The 21,734-nt window shown below is 40.2% G+C and overlaps 1 protein-coding gene across 1 annotated transcript in view; it reads right to left on the bottom strand.

Moving 5' to 3' along the window:
- Positions 1-297: 297 nt before the first annotated feature.
- The window catches only part of LOC131970567 (melatonin receptor type 1B-B-like), a 31,550-nt gene continuing 10,113 nt past the window's right edge, over positions 298-21,734 (bottom strand). Inside the window, exons 2-3 of the mRNA XM_059331993.1 lie at positions 13,393-13,511; positions 298-2,506 (exon numbers count right to left, since the gene is read on the bottom strand). Coding sequence (XP_059187976.1) covers positions 1,757-2,506; positions 13,393-13,511 — 869 coding nt within the window. The 3' untranslated portion in view covers positions 298-1,756. The remainder of the gene's footprint in view (positions 2,507-13,392; positions 13,512-21,734) is intronic.

Here is a 21,734-nt window from a genome sequence, read left to right as displayed (position 1 = left end):
CTCATTTACAAGAAAATAGACAATAAAGAAGCTTAGTATTTGGGGCGTGGCTACATTTGATTGATAGGTCGCTAACACGGTGAGCTGTCGGTCAGGATAGAAGCGAAGCAAAACAATACTTAACCACAGAACTGTGTACATCTAAACAGCCTTGAACTTGTTTGATGTGTTTTTGCCTCAGAACTTTGTGTGTGTTTTATGTTAATGCAAGTTTATTTGAACATTTTAGTCATTTTACAATGTCTTGTTCAGCGTTTGGTTGTACTAACAGACTTTTTTCCAGTAAGTAACGTCCAAATATGTTTTTTTCCCGGTTTCAAAAATGCTTCAATGCTGGCGATGGACGTAAAGCAAGATGGTGACAGTCGTAACACTGAACTCAGGTAAAAAGGCAGTCCACATACAAGTGGGTGATGTCACAGTGAATACATCCATTATTTATGATCACTATGATCCTAACCCATATTTATGTTTTTGTAATAAAGTGTCAACTTAAAGTGGCTGTAGTAATTATGACAGGTGTAAAACAAAAAGTGAGGTGACGGAGTGAGAGAGCAATGGATGTGTCAAAGAACCCAGGAAACAGTTATTTGTGTTCAATTTGAAACAAAACAGGTGACGTTGAGTTTTTTAACCTACCTGCTGGTTTTGTTTTGCGGTTAAGTGACATGATATTACGTGACATCATGCAACACAACAATGTCAGATTGTCTTTTCCTAAAACCAACCAAGTAATAGTTGTTGCATAAACATAACCAAGCAGTTCTGTTTCACAACAGCCACGTAAACAAAACAGTCACACGTTTAAAACTCCCACTGTTCAGAGTGGTTAATGGAACGTCATATATGTCATTTTAAGAGACATTCCCAAACAACCAATTCTGTCATTTGGGTAAGAGGATATGTTGACTTTTTCAGATAAAATCAGTGCTAACTGAAATTGATAACCCTTAGGTTTCACAAATGGCACTCTTAAAAAACAATGGATAACAGCTATTGTATTCAATAGGCCTTTTTTTTTAAATCCCTTTTTTAAAAATTCAATTTGTCTCACTCACTGTTGGTCACTCTATGTGTATTTCCATAGTTCATTGCTTTGGTACAGTAGAAAATAAAGTTGATGGCACGGTACAAGTGAACATGGTAAGAGAAGGGACTAGGACAGGGGTCGGCAACCTGCGGCTCCAGAGCCACATGTGGCTCTTTAGGCCATCTACAGTGGCTCCTTGTGGCTGTGATCAAAACATTTATACAATAAATGAAACATTTATTTATTTTTTATTTAACATTGGTGTAGGCCCTGTTGACCCAAAGTAATTTGTGTTCTTCGATTGGAAAAATGTGCAGCTTTTATATGACATTTAAACATTTTTTTTAAACTAGTCAACTTATATGTGCATCATTGCTTACAAAAGTCCAAGGTCTGGCTTCAACCCCAAAATTTTGCCAACTTCAAGTCTAGCAAGTTTAGCTTTTGATTCCAAATCTCGTGAGATATTTCTGTCCAGCCTTTCATTTACACTTGGTCCTTGCTGCTTTCTGACAAAATCATATCAACAAATGCTCATTATGACCTATTAGTAATGCTGGTAGGCTAATTTAGACTTAGTAGGCTGTTTTATCTTCATTGTAAGGGTTAAAATAAGGTTTGCGTCTCCATTTCAACATTTTTTCTCTTTTTTGGCCAACTGTGGCTCTTTCGTCAATAAAGGTTGCCGACCCCAGGACTAGGAGATGGAAGAAGAGAAAAAGAATGTCACATAGATTCTCCCTTTACTTGCTCATTGTTATTGAGTCCTGGTGAGGGTTTGCTCTTCATGCCCTCAGTGCCCCCTCGAGATGTTTCTTGGAAGAAGAGGTGTGGCATCCACACAGACATGACGATCCTCTTGTACTCCCTGCGGAAGTTCTGGTTCAGCAGACCATAGATTATGGCATTAAGGCAACTGTTGAAGTAAGCCATAAAGTAGCTGACCACAAAAAGCCACTCTGGGATTTGAGGTGCCACTGTTTCAGGGTTGATAGCAACAGCAAGCCCAATGAAGTTGAGTGGTGCCCAACAAATAGCAAACAGCACAAATACCACAAACATAGTGATGAAGTTCCTCAGGTCACTGGGCTTGATGCGGGAGCTGACCTCTGACTTTACTCTCCGCCTCACTTGGATGACCAGGATCCAGATGCGCAGGTAGCAGAAAGTGACCACAGCAATGGGCACAAAGAAATGGATGACCACCACTGTGATGGTATAGGACGTGCTGACTGTTTGTGCAAATGTGCATGAGTAGACGCGTGGGTCGTACTGCAGTGAGCCGACAAAGAAATTGGGCACGATGGCTATGACTGTCAGCAGCCAGATCATTGCAACCAGCAGCAGCGTGTTGCGGTAGCTGTACAGCTTGTCATAGCTGAAGCTGTGGCAGATGTAGCAGTAGCGGTTGATGGCAATGCCTGTTATGTTGAAGATGGAGCCAATGACGCTCAAGCCCATCAGGAAGCCACTCACCTGAGAGAGAAAGAGAGACAGACACCACAAAATAAGAAGTTTTAATTCATTTAAACATGCTTCTTGAAATTACAGCTCAGTTTTGAAAAAAGTCTAAAGTTTAGAATTAAAACTTCACCACACCATTTGATCACACTTTTTTTTTTTGGATCAAATCAGATTTGATCTCATCTGCTGTTCTTAGTTATGCTCATATTTTTTTTAGCTGGGGACTTCAACATTCATGTTGTTAATCCTGACAACCGTTGTACATTAGAATTTTTAACCATTTGTGAATATTTTAATTTAAGACAGCATAAACGGGGCCACACTCTTGATTTAGTCTTTACCTTAGGTTTGGACATTAATTCTCTGTGTCTTAGGGACTTTGTTTTGGACCATAAAATGGTTCTATTTGATGTAAACTGCACTTCTACGACTCTTTGTCCAAAGCAAACAGTATATACTCGTGTTCTGAATAACAACTCAGCTGCAGACTTTGCTGTTATCTTCAGTGCTCAGGGTTGTTCTACTCAACGCAATAACGTAAATGACATGGTTAATCAGTTCAATACAATGTGCCTGAGAATTCTGGACCAAATAGCCCCAATGAAACTAAGGTCATGTTTCCCCTCCAACCCAAGGCCCTGGATAAATAATAATACTAGAGAACTAAAAAGAGAATGAGAGTGGAACGTAAATGGAGGAAAACAAAACTTCAAGTTCATAGACTCCATACGAAGGAGGTATTAATTTTATTTAATTCGCTGGTAAAGAGGGAGAGACTCTCATATTTTTCCAACTTAGTTGCTACTAAAAAACATAACCCGAGAATTCTTTTCGGCACCAATAATAGTTTAATAAGCCCCGCCCCAGCTACTGTCTGTGCCACCTCTGCTGAGCACTGTAAAACATTTCTGAAATATTTTATTGAAAAGATAGAAAATATCAAGACATCAATTACTCCTGCAAGCTCACCTCCATCTACAACAGAGCCTGCAATTGTCACTCCGCTTCTATGCGAATATACTCCCATTACTCACAGAGACCTGGTTGACATTGTGGCCAACCTTACCTCTTGTAAATCAGACAGTTTTCCCTCTAAGTTTTTTAAAAAGGTTTTTGGAATCATTGCCCCCTGTCTTCTCAGGATTGTAAATGAATCTCTTCTATCTGACGTAGTTCCAGACTACCTTAAACAGACTTGTATTCAGCCCCTTCTTAAGAAACCTGGTCTTGATCCAGCACTTCCCCACAGCTATCACCCCATTTCCAAATTACCTGTAATCTCAAAAATTGTTGAAAAGTGGTCGCTAAGCAGCTCCTACAAAAATGGAAGGAAACAATATATTTGACAAATTCCAGTCTGGTTTTAGAAAACAACAACAAACAGCCTTACTAAGAGTAACAAATGACATCCTGATAAGTGCAGATTCTGGAAATATCACCATTCTCATTTTACTGGACCCGAGTGCAGCGTTTGATACAGTAGATCACACAATTCTTTTCAATAGACTCAAAAACATGGGTGGCATAGACGGGACTGCACTTAACGGGTTTTCATTCTACTTAACAGACACTGTGGACAACTTTAGCTCTTCATCAGCTGTCATGTCATGTGGAGTCCCGCAGGGCTCAGTCCTTGGTCCTATACTGTTCAGTTTATATATGTTGCCCCTAGGACATATCATCCGTCATTTCACCCCGTGTCATATCACTGTTATGCCGACGATACCCAGCTGTATGTCTCTCTTCGACCAGATAACCACAGCAAATCCGACTCTCTGCACTGCTGTCTCGTTGCCATTGAGGACTGGATAGCTTCCAATTTCCTACAACTCAATACAGATAAAACGGAAGTCCTGGTTATCAGACCTGATCAGATCTCTAACAGTGTTTCCCCTCGCGGACCTCTAACAATTAACACGACACAGTCAGCTCGGAACCTGGGAGTCATATTTGACCAGCAGCTCAACTTCAATCAGCACATTAGAAGCCTTGTTCAGTCTTGCTACATACAAATTCGAAACAGAGTCAAACCAATGCTCCCCAGAAACATACTTGAACAGCTCATCCAACTCTTATTTTTTCCCGCTTGGACTATTGCAATTCATTGTTCACTTGTATAAATGATGCAGCAATTATTAGATTACAGTTGGTACAGAATGCAGCAGCAAGACTTCTCACAAACACCAGACGCTGTGGAACAAGCTCCCCCTCAGTATCAGAACAGCTGAGTCTGTGTATCATTTTAAAAAGCTTTTAAAAACCCACATGTATAGACTGGCATTTGTGCACATATTTTAATTTTTGTTTCTATTTTATCTATAATTTTATCTAATGCTTGTTCACTGTTTTGATGATGTTCTCTTATTTTGGTTTGAACTGTGTATTGCGTCAATGATATTGTATTTTGTAAAGCACCTTGTAACCCTGGTTTTGAAAGGTGCTATAGAAATAAAGAAATAAAATAAATAATGATAAAAATCAGATGGTATGTGAGTATTGGGATTAAATGTTACTAAAAATCTGCGAGACACCCATTTCTGGAGTAAGGATTTTTAAGTTGCAGCAGTGAGAAAACAAATGGAGCACCAGCTGTATCCATCAGCACACACGAAGTTCAGCAGCAGCACCCAGGAAGTTCAGCTGTGTGGTGAGTTAAGATTATCATGTTGTTAATCAGGCACCCTTAAAGACACTTTATTTTACATTTTTCAAGGGCAAATCTGAGGGCACATTTTGTGTTTTGTTCAATGGAAAAGCACCCTATAGGATTTAGGACACCCTTTAACATTTTGTCCACAGGAAGGGCACACTCGAGGACATTTTACATTTTCTGCCTTCACTGCATGGGCTCGTTTTTTTGGCACTCTTACAATTGTCAACTGAAAGGGCACCTTTGAAGAGAGTTTTTATGTTTTGTTAAATGAACGCTCACACTTGAGGGAACTTTTTTATGTTCACTGTGTGGGCCCCCCACAGGGCATGTTACATTTATAAGATGACAGATCTTTTACAAACAAGTTGTTTTATTGGAAGAATTTGATTGTTATTTCTGTGTTGTTTTTTTCAAAAGCACAGAAAAAAATCATGCCACTAAAGCAGTAATTTTCAAAGAAATACATGTTTCAAAAAGTACTCTGTGTTTGTCTTTGTCTAGAAAATGTAGAAAGCATTTTAAAGAAATTTTAAGTCTATTGAATAGAAACCATAGAGCTTAGAGAAACATTATCAGGAAAGGGTTGCTGCCTCAAACACAAGTTGCTGTTTCACTGTATTTACAAGAAGTGATGACTTGTCAAGCTGGAGAGTGATTCCAAATTCCCATCTATACGAATGTTCAAACATTCAAATCTGGAAGTATTTCAAAGACAGTTGGAGGTCATGGGCCAATACCAAAACTAATTGGAAGGTGGAGAGTGCTGCATAAACTGCAGGTTTATTTGTCGCTCTCAGTACATGTCATGATGAGTTATGAAGCTGGAAAGTGTGTAAGTGCTTTGCATAAATGCACTGAGCATAATTTGCAAATTCATAATTTAATGAAATAAATGGATTAATAATTATTTGATGTAAGGTTAAAGTGGTTTAAATGTAATTAATAAGTTAAGATAGAAGAATCTGCCGTCTTATAAATAAGCCATAAGTGAATTATTTTGAGTTTACATTTTATTTTGTATTGTGGTGGAACCAAGTTTCCTGTTCGTGTTTTGTGTCGTGAAGTAAATGTGCAAGCATGAGCTAACTCACATTGTTAATAAGCTGAATGGAAAGCTAACATGTGGAGCTGATGGGTAAAAGCACTTTGAAAGACTGTGAAGACATTAGGCTGTACACTTTTGTTTGTATTTGTCAATTTCAGGATGATTTTTTTCACAGTACCTATGTTTCAATGCAGAGTAAATGCTGTGTTGTGCAATCTTTTTTAAATTGTATTTATTTATTTTTTACTTTTGAGATGCAAAATGCATGTGCTATACTTTAATGTGACCAATAAACATTTCTCCATGAGCTACATGCCTTGAACACTGTGTTTTCAATGTTTTTGGTGTAGTGTGTAATGACTGCTCAGCAGTTTTTCTATTTTGACCAATTAGTTCAAGATCTGACAACAGTGTTTGGTTTTGAGAACAGGTAAAACTATTTTGAGGCGATGGTATGGTTTTGCTAAAAGAATCAGAGGTTTTGTGAATGTAGTGTGAGAAAAGAGTTTTATGTTTAGAATTCTGAGAAAAGGACAGGAGGATTCAAAAAATGTGTTTTAGCAATTGAGAAAAACTGTAAACTGAGTGAAACAGCAGAAGATCACTGAGGACCTTGTAAATTTTGAGGGTATCAACAGTGTCAGCCTCTCTACTGTTGATTGTGTCCTCAATCGCAACAGACTGTGCATAAAGAAGAAGAGTTTTAAAAAAAATGTATTATTATTATTATTTTTTAGTAGGCGACCATGACTTAACCAAGGTACTGGTGGAAGAGGTAGGTCTTCAGCCTGCGGCGGACGATGTACACGTTGTCTGAGTGTAGGGTTTGATCAGATCCTGGATGTAATCTGGGCCTGAACCATTTCCAGCTGAGTCTTGAAGCGTATCCGTGCAGCCACTGGTAAGCAGTGGAGGGAGCAGAGGAGGGGTGTTGTGTGTGAAAATTTAGGAAGATTGAGGACCAACAAAGCAGCTGCTTTCTGGATGAGTTGCAGAGGTTGGATGGCTTTGGCAGGCAGACCTGCCATGAGGGAGTTGCAGTAGTCCAGGTGTGGGATGACCAGGACCTGGACAAGGACTTTAGCTGCCTTCTGAGTGAGAAATGGTCAGATTCTCCTGACGTTATGCAGCAAGTATCTGCAGGATCTGGTGGTAGCGGTAATGTTTGCAGTGAGGGACAGTTGGTTGCCGAGAGTCATACCAAGGTTTTTAGCGGTCTCTGTTGAGGATTTTGTGATTCTGACCTTATTATAGCACTCAGCATCAAGTGTCATACATCATTGTTTTCAACAGAAACAAAAGTTTTACTCTGACTCATTTAAAACCACAATTTTACATTTGGTTGTCTGTTATTACATTAATATACAATTTTTATTTTTTTTAAATGCCTAAAAAATAGTGTTTTGTTTTTTTTTACTGTGAACTGAAACAGAACCTCAGGAAGTTTGCTTTTTTTTCTTTAGAAATGTGTAGTTAGATGTTTTACATTTCCAGATAATTTGTTGTCTAGATCTAGAGGTGCATTTCTATACTTTATTTCTGTAAAAGTTCTGAAATGAAAAGAAACGTTGTAATGTAAATCAGGCACTGAACCTTTTTCTTTCAGATAAATATATTATTAATTGACCATAAACAACAAATCCAAACATTGTACAAATAGTGGAAACCATCTGCACCAACTACATACAAATATAAAGAAACCCACTGAGTGCAAAAGTGTAAGTGATTTACAAAAAAACAACATGAGAAGCACAAATGAACAAAGGGGCAAATGATCTTCAAACTATATGCAAAATGAGAAATATATTATTGAGTGTAAATATATACTATATACAAATTTGGAAATATACTGAGTGCAAGAGAACATAGTTAAAATAACTATCACAAAGTATATAAAAATATTATTATTATTTACACATCAGTCAGTAGAGTCCTGTAGTTTTTTATGGGCAAACTTGTGCACCAACTTGGGACCCCTGTTCCAAGACTGGACCCTCCTCAGTGTCTGCAGGAGGTCTGGTGACAGGGACCGTGGCCTCACTCTCATTTGCCTGAATAAAGATAAGACAATGAATAAAATGTGCAGACATAAATAAGTACATATTTCTTTTAATTTCTGCATGTATTTCTTCAGTGGATTTGTAAACCAACCGAACATTCGCACATAGAGAAACAGTTTTCTATCAGATCAGACACATACTCCTCCTGCTAACATTATAGTTATGTTAGTATGTTAGCTTATTTTATGGTATCAAAAACTGAATTATCATGCAGTGTATCTAAAATAAGAGACCGTATAAAAAAATAGGCAAGTCTGATAAATCAATACATAATACACTTTACTTGTCTCGTTTTTTCTTATTACTGAAAATAAATAGTAATGTAACATTGTGAACTTAGCTTGTATGCCGCAAGATTTTACTCGACTTACAGTATTTACAGTGAGGCTACCTAAAACTTAAAATTAAAATTCAAAATTACTTTATTTATCCCCGAGGGGAAATTCAGTTAGTCTGGTAGAATCTCTGTTAGAATGAGACAGCCTGATGGCTGTAGGAGAGAAGGATCTTTTGTATCTCTCCGTCCTGCAACAGAGAGAGAGGAGCCGTCCACTGCTGTTTTTTTGCTCCATAAAGGTTTTGTGTAGCAGATGATCTGGGTATTTCAAGATGGCCTTGAACATGTTGACAGGTCATCTCTCCACCACCTCCTCCATTGTGTCCAACCTGGCTCCAACCACATTACCAGCTCTTTAGACCAGTCTGTCCAACCGCCTTCATCTCTGTGTGTGATGCTGCCTCCCCAGCAGACTGCAGCATAAAACAACACACTACCACCACAGACTGCAGCATCTTACCACAGATGTCCAGAGATCTGAGCTTCAAGAAGAAAAAGAGGCGGCTCTGTCCCTTTTTGTAGAGAGCGTCTGTGTTTAGGGACCAGTCCAACTTATTATCCAGGTATACACCTAGATACTTTTAACTTGGCACCACCTCCATGTCCACCCCACAGGTATTCACTGGCTGAAGGGGGGGCTTGAACCTGTGGAAATCTATGATCATTTCCTTAGTCTTTGAGGTGTTCAGTAGGAGAGATTCTTTGTGACTCCAGTCACTGAAGGCTTTTATCAGATCCCTATATTCAGATTTCTGTCCATTCCTGATACACGCCACAATAGCAGTGTCGTCTGGGTACTTCTGGATGTGGCAGGACTCAGAGTTGTATTTGAAGTCCGCTGTGTACAGTGTGAACAGGAATGGAGCCAGAACAGTGCCTTGTGGAGCCCCTGTGCTGCTCATTAATGTCCCAGAAACACAGTTCCCCAACCTGACATACTGTGGTCTTCCTGTCAGGTAATCTGTGATCCAGGAGATGAGGGAAAGATCCACTCCCATCTCTGTCAGCTTGTTTTTGAGTATGTTGCGTTGGATGGTGTTGAATGCACTTGAAAAATCAAAGAACATGATTCTCACATAAGCACCAGTTTCCTTCACATGAGCAAGGGCACGGTGAAGCATGTAGAAGACAATTGGTGGACATATAACAATTTTATAGAAAATGTGTCCTTGTCATGCCCTTGCTCTTTGTAAGTCTTTGTTTGTCTCAATGCGAGTGATTTTTTGTTTGTACTTTTTCATAGTCTAGCATTACTGTTCAGTTAAGTATAGAGTCTAGCTGAGCCTCCAGTTTTTCGGACTGTGTGTTATTTTGTTCATTGAATACCAGAGTAGTTTTTCCTCCCTTGGGAGTGTTTAGAGTTTTCAGATTGTTTTATTTATTTATTTTTTCCTAGTTTAGCAGTATCTTCCCTCCCTTTTCGGAGTGGTTCTATGTTTTCCCGTGTATTCATAGATAAGTTTCATGAAATGTGATTTCTCTGCATTCATTGAAACATGCCTGACTTTCCAGTGCTTTTCTGGGGACTGATTTTCTGGTGTCAACCCTGCCTGCCTCTGACTCACCTTCTCCGTCACAAGCATGGTAATCACCTCAGCCTTCTGTCCCCGCCCAAGTGTTTTGCCTCCATTTCTCCATGTATCAAAGACTGCACAGCTTTCATACTGAAAGATGGCATACTCCCAAAACTAGAAAAGTACCTACGCAAATGTTCTTCCAAATGTATCAAACTGTGCTTAAGTCAGGTTCTGCGCACCTTTCCTTGATACATCCCAATCAGCGTGGAATTGAGCGCACATGCACAAGCCAACCAACCACGCCCCGGCCCCTCCCACAAATGAATATGCATATTTCAAATGCAAATGACATGCAAATTACTATACATTCTGCTGCTGGCCTGCTGGTTTTCAAAAGAACAATGGAAAATCAGCGTGCTGTCCCTGTGTGTGAGGTCAATGTGATGATCTCCAAGGTGGAGGCAGGAAAAATTTGATTTTTTTGTACCTCAGCTCCGGGATCAGCAACAAGCACAAACAAACCAATGTGTCACTATGGCCGTTATTGCAGCTGGATCATAGACCCGCACCATGGCAGAACTAAAAAAATAGTGGTCTGACATTAAGGTGACTTTAGAGAAGTTTTGAAATCATGTAATACATTGTACACGTATCATCCTGTGCCAGTACATCAGTGTGGTCCCTAAACTATGTCCTTCAGCGACAACAGAGCAGCCATTGTGTGATGCGTGCCAAAATCATGTTCGCACATCAATTTATAAATCAAACTTTGCCTACATCTTGTTGTCCCAAATAATCGTCACATACTGGACCAATTATGCATCACATCTGACTCATTCTGAATGCACATTCACCCACACTTTTTTTTTCTCCAGGGAGAGAGGGATCTGTGCGTCATGGACCGCTGTGCACCTGTAGCATTAACATCTTCATGTAAAATCAAAGGGCAAGCAGTCAGCGATCGTTACTTTGACACAGTAAATAAGGCTTTATGTTGTTATCTGTGACTAATTTGTTTAGCTAGGTTTATATTGCACTCCATATTAATCAGAATCAGATATATGTTTATGTATGTATAATATAAGTATGTGGATATAAAAATAGTAAAAATAGCAAAATAAACAGACTTTAAAATATACAGACTTAAGAACCAGACCTTAAAACATTATTGTTGCAAGTAAGCAGCATTATGCAGGTGAAAGATGAAATATAAAATATAATAATAATAATAGCTAAAAAAAAATCATCTATTGCCCTTATATTTAGAACCGGTTATGGAGGGTGGAAAAGCTGCATTTCCCTCCAGAGCTATAAACTGTGAACACAATACCAGTTGGATGTAGTTTTAGTTTAGATATGAAACACATTTTAAATAGAGCATAAAAGACAGAAGTCTCTGCCAGACAAAAGTTTGCGGTGCCACCGCACATTCTCACTACAGCTTGAGTTTGCGCATCGGTCCGCACATTCTCATGCCAAATTCACTTTTCATACATGTGGCGTGTGCGGGGAAAAAAGTGTATGCAATGTTTTTGTGCGTATGCAGTGTTGATACATAAGACCCCTGGTGTCTGCTTGCCTGATCGTGTGGCTGTGTGTGTGTGTCTCCCGTTTCTACAGCACTGAATGAATCCACCTGTGTTCATTGTTCTGCTCACTCTGGGACTTCACGCCAGGCTCCGGTTGGCTTTCCAGTGTCATTGGCAGATCCACACTCCATCCCCAATATCACGTGTACAGTATGTGTCATTGAAATACAAAAAAATCTTGTCATGTTACAGTTAGGAGAAATTGAAGAACTTTTATTTTGAAGAGGTGACTTTTATTTTGGTGACTCTACGGCCTCCTTAAGGTTAGAGGAGTCCTGTTGTGTTATCCCCAAGAGCAACAATCCACAATCCTTCTTTATTCTTGTGGCATTGCCAGTGAGTATGTTTATTCGTATTTGTATATTTGTAGTAGGATTTTGTAAGTGTTGTAAGTTATATTTGTTATATTTGACGTATGCACATGGTTAATATTGTTTGTATTATTTGTGTGTTTTTTTCAGTTTTACCTTTTCTTCATTGAAATCCTGCCAAGTACTTCACACGGCCTGATCATTGGAGGATATTTTTTGTAGAGATGAGTTTAGCTGACTGTTTCATAACTCAGATGAGAACAGTACAACTCTAATGAAATGCCAATAACAAATATATAGTATTTCTGACAGGGCCCAGTCCACCAAACAGTGTCCATGTGTCTCTTCTTCCTTGCAAAGTTCATGTTTGCAATAAATTTTGCTAATATTCACTCACATTTATACATATTATTTCTGTCTACTTTGCATACATTTTGAATGTCAGCATTTCCTATGAGAGGTATCTCTCCTCTGTTAGTCTCCCATTTAAAGGTAGTTTTTTTGTGAGATTTATTTTCTGAATCCAGGACAGACAGTGTGGTATGCTGTACTTTGAGGCAAACTAACTATTTGTTACTTTGATATAAATACAGTTGACTTGAATTTTGGGGAAAATACAAAAAAGGATAAAGGTTGTTCGAAAAAAATCCTTTAACCCATAAGAACACAGGTGACACGGATGTAACAAACATTTTAAATGTCCTAGAATCTACCATATACAGCTTTATGCTTGACATTAACTCATTAAGTCCCTAAGCCACACATAATTAACACCGTGGTGTGGTGGTCATGTGACTGTGACAAGAAGTGACTTCTCCAAAATGTGTGTGACTGGAAACAGACAAACATGGTGCTCATTTGACAAAAGTTTTGTTTCCCTTCAGCATGTTTTGTTTTTTTACCACCATGTATGTTTTTTCTCAAGTACATAAGTCTGTTGTTCAGTGTTCTACAGCTACAGTAGCTTGTTGAGAAGCCGTCTAATGTGGCAGTGTTATTTATATTCATATATTATCGATTTATTATTATTTTGTTACTTAAAAACAAATCTGAAATGGAATTTGTTGTTAAACTGCCCGTTGAAGTCACAATTATGACATATGTTATGGAGATGCAAACTAAAATGTACATTTGTGTTTCTGTAAAATTCATTTTAAAATAAGAAATATCATAAACATAAATACCATAAATGCCCAATGTAATGTATATGTCACATTATAGATCTTTGACACTTAGGGTTAGTATTTTTTTTTTAAAAACATCATAAATGTGGTCCACTTGGTCTCTGGTATATCCCCCATAATTTTCCTTTAAGGATAACTGGGTCTGGGTTCTTATGGGTTAAAAGCTTAGATTCATTAGATATACAGCGCATTCATTACTTGCCTTGCACTGGGTCTCGCCCAGTGACCAGCCATCATGGAAGATGGCGTACAACACCATAGGGTAGGGGTAGAATGCAACCAGCAAGTCAGCGAAGGCCAGGCTCACCACAAAGACATTTCCTGTAAAGGAGAAGAAGCAGAGTCATGTGTGGCTGTGATTGGAACTGTAACAAGCTTGAGTGTAGCAGCAGCTCCAAGTATATGCATGGACATCCTTCACACGTGACAGACTTTCCGATAATGTCTGATAATTTTACCAGGCAACATTGGAATTGTCAGAGGAGAAGAGGGTTTCGGGGTCAAAAATTATTTCAATGACAAAAATGCTGATGTTATACTTGTATGACACGATGGGGAAATTAGCCACAACACGGCTAAACCACTGGGACAGAACTTGGTGTCACTGATGCTAAACAAGTTTGACATTACGGCGAACCAAACAGCGCTGACCCTTTCAAAACTGCTGGATCCTAGATTCAAAACCATAGGATTCTACTGTCAAGTACAGGCACAGGCATCAGTAAAACTACTGACTGCACAATGCTCATACTTGATAAGTGTCACACCGCGGTGAGGGATGTCTTGTCTTGGGTTTTTTGTCTTGTGAATTTACAGTTTAAAAAAGTAACTTCCCTCTTGTTTCAGGTCACTTGCCCTTCCTCCTGTGTCATGTCTGGTGTCTTCCCTGATTCCTGATTGTTTCCACCTGTGTTCCCCTCCCCCGTTTGTGTATATAGTCTTTGTCTTCCCCTGTCCTTGTTGCCAGAGTATTTTGTCGTCCTGTCGTATGCTTCCAGCCTTGTTCACAGTCCTGTATTGAGTCAAGTTAAGTGTCAAGTTTTATTTTCTGAATTGCTTTTCCTCTGAAACAGAGTGATTTTTTTGTTCATAGTTTTCTGGTTAGCTTCTTTTTATTTTCTAAGTCAGAGTAATTTTTGTAGCGTTGTTTTCCTCCTTTGAGCGTTTTCTGTTTGTTAATTTTGTAACAGAGTCGATAATTTCATAGCCTGTGTGCTTTTCCTCTTCAGAGTGATTTTTTGTTTCAAAATTTTCATAGAGTATTTCCTGATAAGATCAGAGTAGGTATTTTTTCCTCCTTCGGGAGCATTTTTGGTTCTGTGTTTGTTTTGTGTTCTTGGTGTGTCTTCGGACCTTCTAGATTTTCATAGCTTGTTGATTTATCATTTCTGTCTATGAGAAATCTATTCAGTAAAATAAAGCCTGTCATTACTGCTGCCTAATAAGATGCACACCACCTGACACACCTGCAGAGGAACAGCTCTCCACAGCAGCTCAACCAGCACCAGCAAATGCTGAAAATCCATCATCCACTAGTAAAGTTAGATAATTTATAAAATGCAGGATAAATAAGTACAAGTAAAAAAGGACACACATTGAAACATGTGAGTACTGATGATTACTGTCATGTGTGTCTTTCAGATATTAACCTTTGGGAAACTTTGGACAGAGATGCTTCTGAAGCAAGGAGGGCAAAGAATGCCACAGCAGACGCTACAGTGGAGGTGCAGCAGTTCATGACTGATCCACCGCTGGAAAGATCAGAAGACCCACTTGCTTACTGGCTGAAACATCAGAATGTACAGCCCCATCTATTTAAACTGGCAAAAAAATTGTTATGCACACCAGCATAATCTGTTCCATGTGAGCTGGTATTTTCCAAATGTGGAGAAATTGTGACCAAGAAAAGAACCTGCTCAGTCCAAAGCCAGTTGAAAAGAAAATGTACCTCAATAAAAATCTTTGAATGTTCCCCATCCCACATAATTAATCACCGCCTGTCATAGTTACACAAGCACATCCAACATATGACATATTTTCCAGCACTATTCTTCAATAACACAATACACACATTCATCAATCTTTATTTGTAAATAGAACATGATATCCTGTAGTGATGTTACAGACTGTGCCGAGGCTTCGGGGCTTGTGTCGAGAAATCCAGGAAGCCTTTTACGAAGCTTATATCGAGGCTTGTTTCTTTAACCCTTAATAGGGAATTCATTGAAATACTTGCAAATTCCAAATTAACCCTGAACCTGAGGTAATCCAAATGCATCGCACACTGCCTCAATCTAGTTGTGATGAACTCCATTGAAGCCACTCTTGGCCTTGATGCAATTAGAGCCACAAGTAGTAGTATAGTGAGTTTCTTCAAAACTAGTACAACTGCTGAAAAGAGACTGAGCCAATTCAGCACCAACTGGGCCGCACTGTGAAGAAACTAAAACTGGAGGTAGTCACAGGTAGACTTCTCTGACCAACCAGCTACACTGTCTAGTTGGTTCATTGCAGAAGGGTTTACTCACTCAGAGCATCATACTAGACTGAACAATGAAATCCAGTTCAACACACAGTTAATGCTTCAGACAATATGTATTTCCCTGTCATTTCAGCTGCTGGCAGCATTCCAGGTGGTGACTGTGGAGCTGTCAGAGGAGAAGAGGGTTTTGGGATCGAAGGTCATCCCCCTTTACCAAGTTTTACGCCATACAACAGAACAACTCTACTCACAAATCACCACCCTCACAACACCTGGCACAGAACCTTGTGCGATGCTTGGCACACAGATTGCAAGATAAGGAAAAAGACAGTTCACTGGTGGTCGCTACACTTGTGGATCCACGCTTCAAAACATTTGGATTCAGCAGTCCAAGAGTGGCAGCCAGTGTCAAGGACCGTCTTATAATTGAATGTACAAAAGGTCATTAACATAAACAATGCCGAGCAGCAACAGCCGTCCACCTCACAAGCACCATCTCAGCCTCATCTGTGAACAGGTTTTTTCCAAGGCTGGGGAAATTGCATCAAAAAGAAGAAACCTCTTGAATCCCAAAACTGTGGAAAAACTGTTGTTTCTAAATAAAAATTCATAACAAGTTACACAAGCACAGTCAGTGCCCTGTTTTTCAAGCACAATCTCTTTACCCACCCACCCATGAACCTCTTTACCAATGAACCCCAAAACACTCAAAATCCATAATATAATCTGTATTTGCACCAGCCCTGTGTGCAAATTACATCAGTCTGTATTTCTAGAGCACATCTCATGAATGTAGCAGCATCATTTAAATGTTTCATAACACAAAAGTGAGGAGTATATAGGGTTACAGACATGTCAAATAAGAAACATGGTCTTCAATAGTTATTGGCCCTCATTTATCAAGCAAGCATAGAAACCAGCGCAGATCTGAGTGTATATTTCGTCTTACGACAGGGTCCACGTGTGATTTATCAGATGATCTTATCCCGCTAATCACAGCGTAAGAATGATTGGACGTTGCTAAATGTGGCGGCTGAAAACAATCGTAATTTGAATGTCACGCCCTAATATATACCGGATCTGGAGGCCTCGCCCCTGGAGATGACAACATGGAGAGACGACACTCTAAGAAAAGGAATTTCTCTGAAGCAGAGATTGAAACTCTGACCACACAAGTGCAACAGCAGAAAACCATATTGTTTGGCAGACTAAAAAGTGGCATCAAAGGCAGTCGAAAAAATTTGGTGTGGACGGAGATCACTGCTGCAGTCAACAGTGTGGCAGCAGACACCCGGACCCCCAGTGAGGTGAGCATATTTAATTTATAAATCTGTGATTTGTATAGGTTATATAATATGCTATTAATAGTATAACATTAACATAAAAACGATCAGAACATTTTAAAATATTTTTTCAGGTGAAGAAAAAGTGCTCAGACTTGAAACTGGCCACAAAAAGGAGGATGGCAGCTCTGAGGTGCAGCGCCACGCTGACTGGAGGAGGCCAGGTGGACCCCAGCCTCCAACTGAGCCGGCGGAGGAGCGCGTGGCAGCTCTGATAGGAGACACATCCATTTCTGGCATAACCGGTGGTGGAGGAGACACGGACTCACTACCGGCGTCCGAGTCGGTTAATGGTAAACATTTAACAGCAGAAGACAATGGTTAATGTTTATAAGTCTATGCTAGAAGCCTGTTTAAATAATTTCACAGATGCAATGTTCATTTTAAAGTTTTAATGAAAAATTATAACAAAGCTCTGGATTGTCACCAATACAAAATAAACGTGTTTCAGAGCCGGGCACCAGTGGTGTTCAGCCTTCAGCCAGTCTGGAGCCAGCCCCTCAGAGCTCGAGCCAGGCACCTCCAAGCTGCCTCACGACCCAGGGGTGCTTACAGCAGAGGTCCTGGAAAAGCAGACAGAGATTTGTCGGTTGTTGGTGGAGATCAACAAAAATCTCAAATCCATCAATGATACATTGTTAATGATAAACGAAACTTTGAAAAATAAACAAAATGTTTAATGAAACGTTGTGCATTGTCTACTTCAGCATAGATAACTTGCCAAACAGAAGTATTAACATTCTTACATTTAGGAAGCGATGAATGATTTGCTGCCATCTTCTAATAGCCCCCGGTTGTGGCTGTGCTGGCCACGGCTCTCTGGGCATGGCGTCATCTTCGAGAGTTGCCTCAAATGGCACCCCGTCGTGCTGCGCAATATTATGTAGTACTCCACATGCCAGGATGATGTCACACACCTTTTCTGGCGTGTAGAGTAGGGTTCCCCCTGCTGCTCCCAGACAGAGCCATCTCCCCTTGAGTAGTCCAATACAGCGTTCCACAGTGGCCCGTGTGCGCACTGTTGAATCGGCGCTCTTGCTCGGTGTCAGGGTTCGCCAGTGGGGTAATGAGATAATCTGTTAGTGGATAGCTCTTGTCACCTGTTAAAAAAACAAAACAAAACGTGTTCATTGAAATGCTTGTATAATGGCCTTTTAATTTAGCTTAGTTAGGCTATACTCACCGAGGAGATGACTCTGGCCCTGCAGTGCGCCACGCTCTAGTCGTGTCCCCACGGTGCTGTTTTGGAAGACATACGAGTAGTGTGTCCCCCCGGGCCACAGGGCTACCATATTTAGGAGGGATAGCCTAGCATCGCATATCAGCTGCGTATTAATCGAGTGGTAGTTCTTACGATTGATGAATGCGTAATCATTCATGGATGGCGGCTTCAGACGCACATGTGTACAATCAATCGCACCAACCACATTAGGAAACCCAGCAATCTCATAAAATTGTCTCTTAATCACTGTTTGCTGAGCATCATTATATGGGAATTTGATATATTTATGACAAAGTTCCTTTATACCTGCCAACACAGCTGGTAACATCATGCTCATTGTGGGCTGTGAGATGCCAGCTCTATCCCCTACCTCCCATTGAAACGTCCCGGTGGCCAAATGTGGAGAGCACCTGTACGGGGACTGGTACGGCACGTGAGCGTCGGGTTTCTCTTCGCAGTCGTGGTTCCAAATCATGGCACAGTTGCACCAGGAGATGCCTTGGGAGACGATAACGACTAATGAGCCATGCGTCGTTCTCCATAAAGGGGTCCTGGCGGTCCTGAAAGACCCCCTCCAGTCGTCCATGTGCGTATATGTCTTCTAATAAAGCCAGATCTGCCATTGTTGAGATTTGTTGACCGTCAAAGCTCTTCATTATATAGCTGGATAATCTGGCATCTGACCTATCACATTGCAGATCCGTTAGCCCACCCATTACAACAGCATGATATTAATTACTTGTAATTAGGCTATGTCACAATTTCTTAGTTGACTGATAATTTTAATCGTGTAGCCTATGCAGGTTTGCATATATTATCGAAGTAAATTTGATTACTACATTAGTGATATAAGATGCAATTTGGAATGTATTTTGAGATTATCTCTCTTATGAAACTACTTTTATCGACGTTTGGAACCCCTTTTTGTACAAAAAAAATATAGGTTTCCAACAGGGTGAAGGCATTTCGAAAACCACTACCACCGTTTATCCGCGTAAAGCAGGCATGTCCAAACTATTCCACAAAGGGCCGTGTGGCTGCAGGTTTTCGTTTCAACCAAGCAAAAGCACACAGTTTGACCAATCAACTGTCTGAAGACTGAGATCAGTTGATTAACTGAGTCAAGTCTGGTGTGCTGCTGTTTGGTTGGAACGAAAACCTGCAGCGACACGGCCTTTTGTGGAATAGTTTGGACATGCCTGGCGTAAAGCATTGCCTTCTGATGCCTCTACAGTAGTCTAATAAGACGTGTGGACTTCACGCTGACTCATATTTGTGTACACGAGCTGAGAGCAGACGTGAGATCTGATCGTACCCTCCACTCAGGTCCAAATTGATAAATGCCAAGGTTTGCGTAGAAATTATCTTACGCCCACTTTGCGCTCACTTTCTGACGTACGCTCGTTTGATAAATGAGGGCCATTGTCTTTATATTACTAGTAATATTATTATTGTTGTATCCACTCAAAACATACAGTCATCTAGTAGTTGAAAACAAATCCATGAACCAATCAATGACACGTCTCGATTGCACTTCATTATATTGACCACTAGATATGCTACTCGAGCACTGTGTGTCATTGAAGCCTCGAGTAATGAATCGTTTTTCGTATAAAGTGTCGGAGCTTCAACAGAGCCTCGATCGGCCATCACTAAATTGAAGCTTCAAGTAATGAACCCATTTTCAAAACAATTGGCTGAAGTGGTTCAGTGCTTCACAAAAGCTTCATTTGCCCATCACTACAGGTTAGTCAGAGGCAGAAAATGGAAAATGCCAGCAGGTCTTGCATGAAGGCTAAGAACAATCTGGCAGTGAGTATGTGAACCAGAGGGACTTAAATAGTGGCTTGATTGCTGATGGGGAGCACCTGAGTACACAGGTGAACAGAATTGGCCGGCAGGGAGAGTGAGCAGAGGGGAGGAGAGTGAAAATTACTGGCAGAGCAGCAGAGGAATGGATTTTAACACAAAGGAGTCTGGATACCAAAGACATATCTCAAAAGATTTGCCGTATATAAGCTACGCATTGTTACAACTGAAGAATCCAAATTGCCTTTGGCCTACACCAATTATAAATGACAACTGAAATGTAAAGAGCCATCTGCAGTGGGGGAGCCTGTACAGCCACATGTGGCTCCAGAGCCACAGGTCAGTTACCCCTGTTCTATCTAGACATTACTTGGAAGAGCTGTATGTGGGAACAATTATTCCTACTGTGGCCCCAGTGAATGGTTGTCTGCCCCAACATGCCTTCGCTGTGATTTACAGAATGTCCTTTTAATGTTGAATGCAGCAAGGTTAATAAACATGTCTCTCTCTTTCACACACACACACACACACACACACACACACACACACATACATGTTTTTATATAGTTGTGAGGGCCATGATCGTTGAGTTATTTGTGAGGACCACCACTTCCCCTAGCTATACACACACTTTTCAGGGTTTACCATCTCTGTTAGGACCTTCCCTGAAATTCATACAGATAAATAATTAAGGCCTTTAGAGGCTATCCTAGCATTTTCTTTGTGAAGACCAAGCAGAATGTCCTCACAACTACTAATGTCCTCACAATGTTGGTCTTCTGCCAGGAGTTGGCCCTCACAACTATATATAGACAAGCACTAACACACACACACACACACACACACACGCACACACAATGCAAAGGCTGATTAAGATTATCAAAATAAATCTGAAGGAGACAAGATAAAATACTCCCAGAGCAGCATTTTTACCTAAAATCACTGATCTGATATAAGCAGACTCTCAAAAGCAACAGCAGCAGTTGTATCAATGATAGATGGTTGCCGACAACCTCTCAGGTATAAATAGAACTTTTTTTTTTTTCAGTTCCTTCTGATGCTTAATATAGACTGTGCTGGTTCTTAAACAGTCAGGGCAGAGGGAAGGAGGGCAGGGCTGATGGGGCTTAGAGATACTTTGCTGCTGGTGAAGAATTCTCATTAATAAAAACCAGTACATCAGGTAATTTGTACTCAGCAGAAAGAGTTTATGAATAAGTGCCTGACATTTAAACTTTTCGTGCTACTGCCTGAATAATAAGACAATAAGACAATCCGTTGGAGCACAGGTAAAAAATTAAAATTAAAAAATAAATCAGCAGCCTTAGTGCAGGTTGCAACAACACAAACAATTTATTTTCTGGAATAATACCTTGAAACCATAATATGTAACTGGCCATAGAGGCCAAACTGGTCAGAGAGTTGGACTGTGATTACTTTATCAAGGACGGTGGTTTAGGTGAGTAGTTTCTAGGACTGTAGCCGGTATCTGAGTACTCGGCATCTGAGTGCCATGTTCGGTCGGACGGTCGGTCTGAACACATTAGCGCGATTTAGTGCATTTTTTTAAATTACCATTACAACATTATTATGTCATATTTGTGTGTGTAAGTGCGTCTGTGTGCGACGGCCAGCGCGAAGGAGAGAGAGTATTAATGGGACACTCTGGATGCGCTGATTGATAGCTT

Source organism: Centropristis striata, chromosome 4, assembly GCF_030273125.1.
Source record: "Centropristis striata isolate RG_2023a ecotype Rhode Island chromosome 4, C.striata_1.0, whole genome shotgun sequence".
NCBI classification, from domain to species: domain Eukaryota; kingdom Metazoa; phylum Chordata; class Actinopteri; order Perciformes; family Serranidae; genus Centropristis; species Centropristis striata.
Note: the sequence above shows the minus strand (reverse complement) of the source record. Positions and strands in the feature narration are given on the sequence as shown.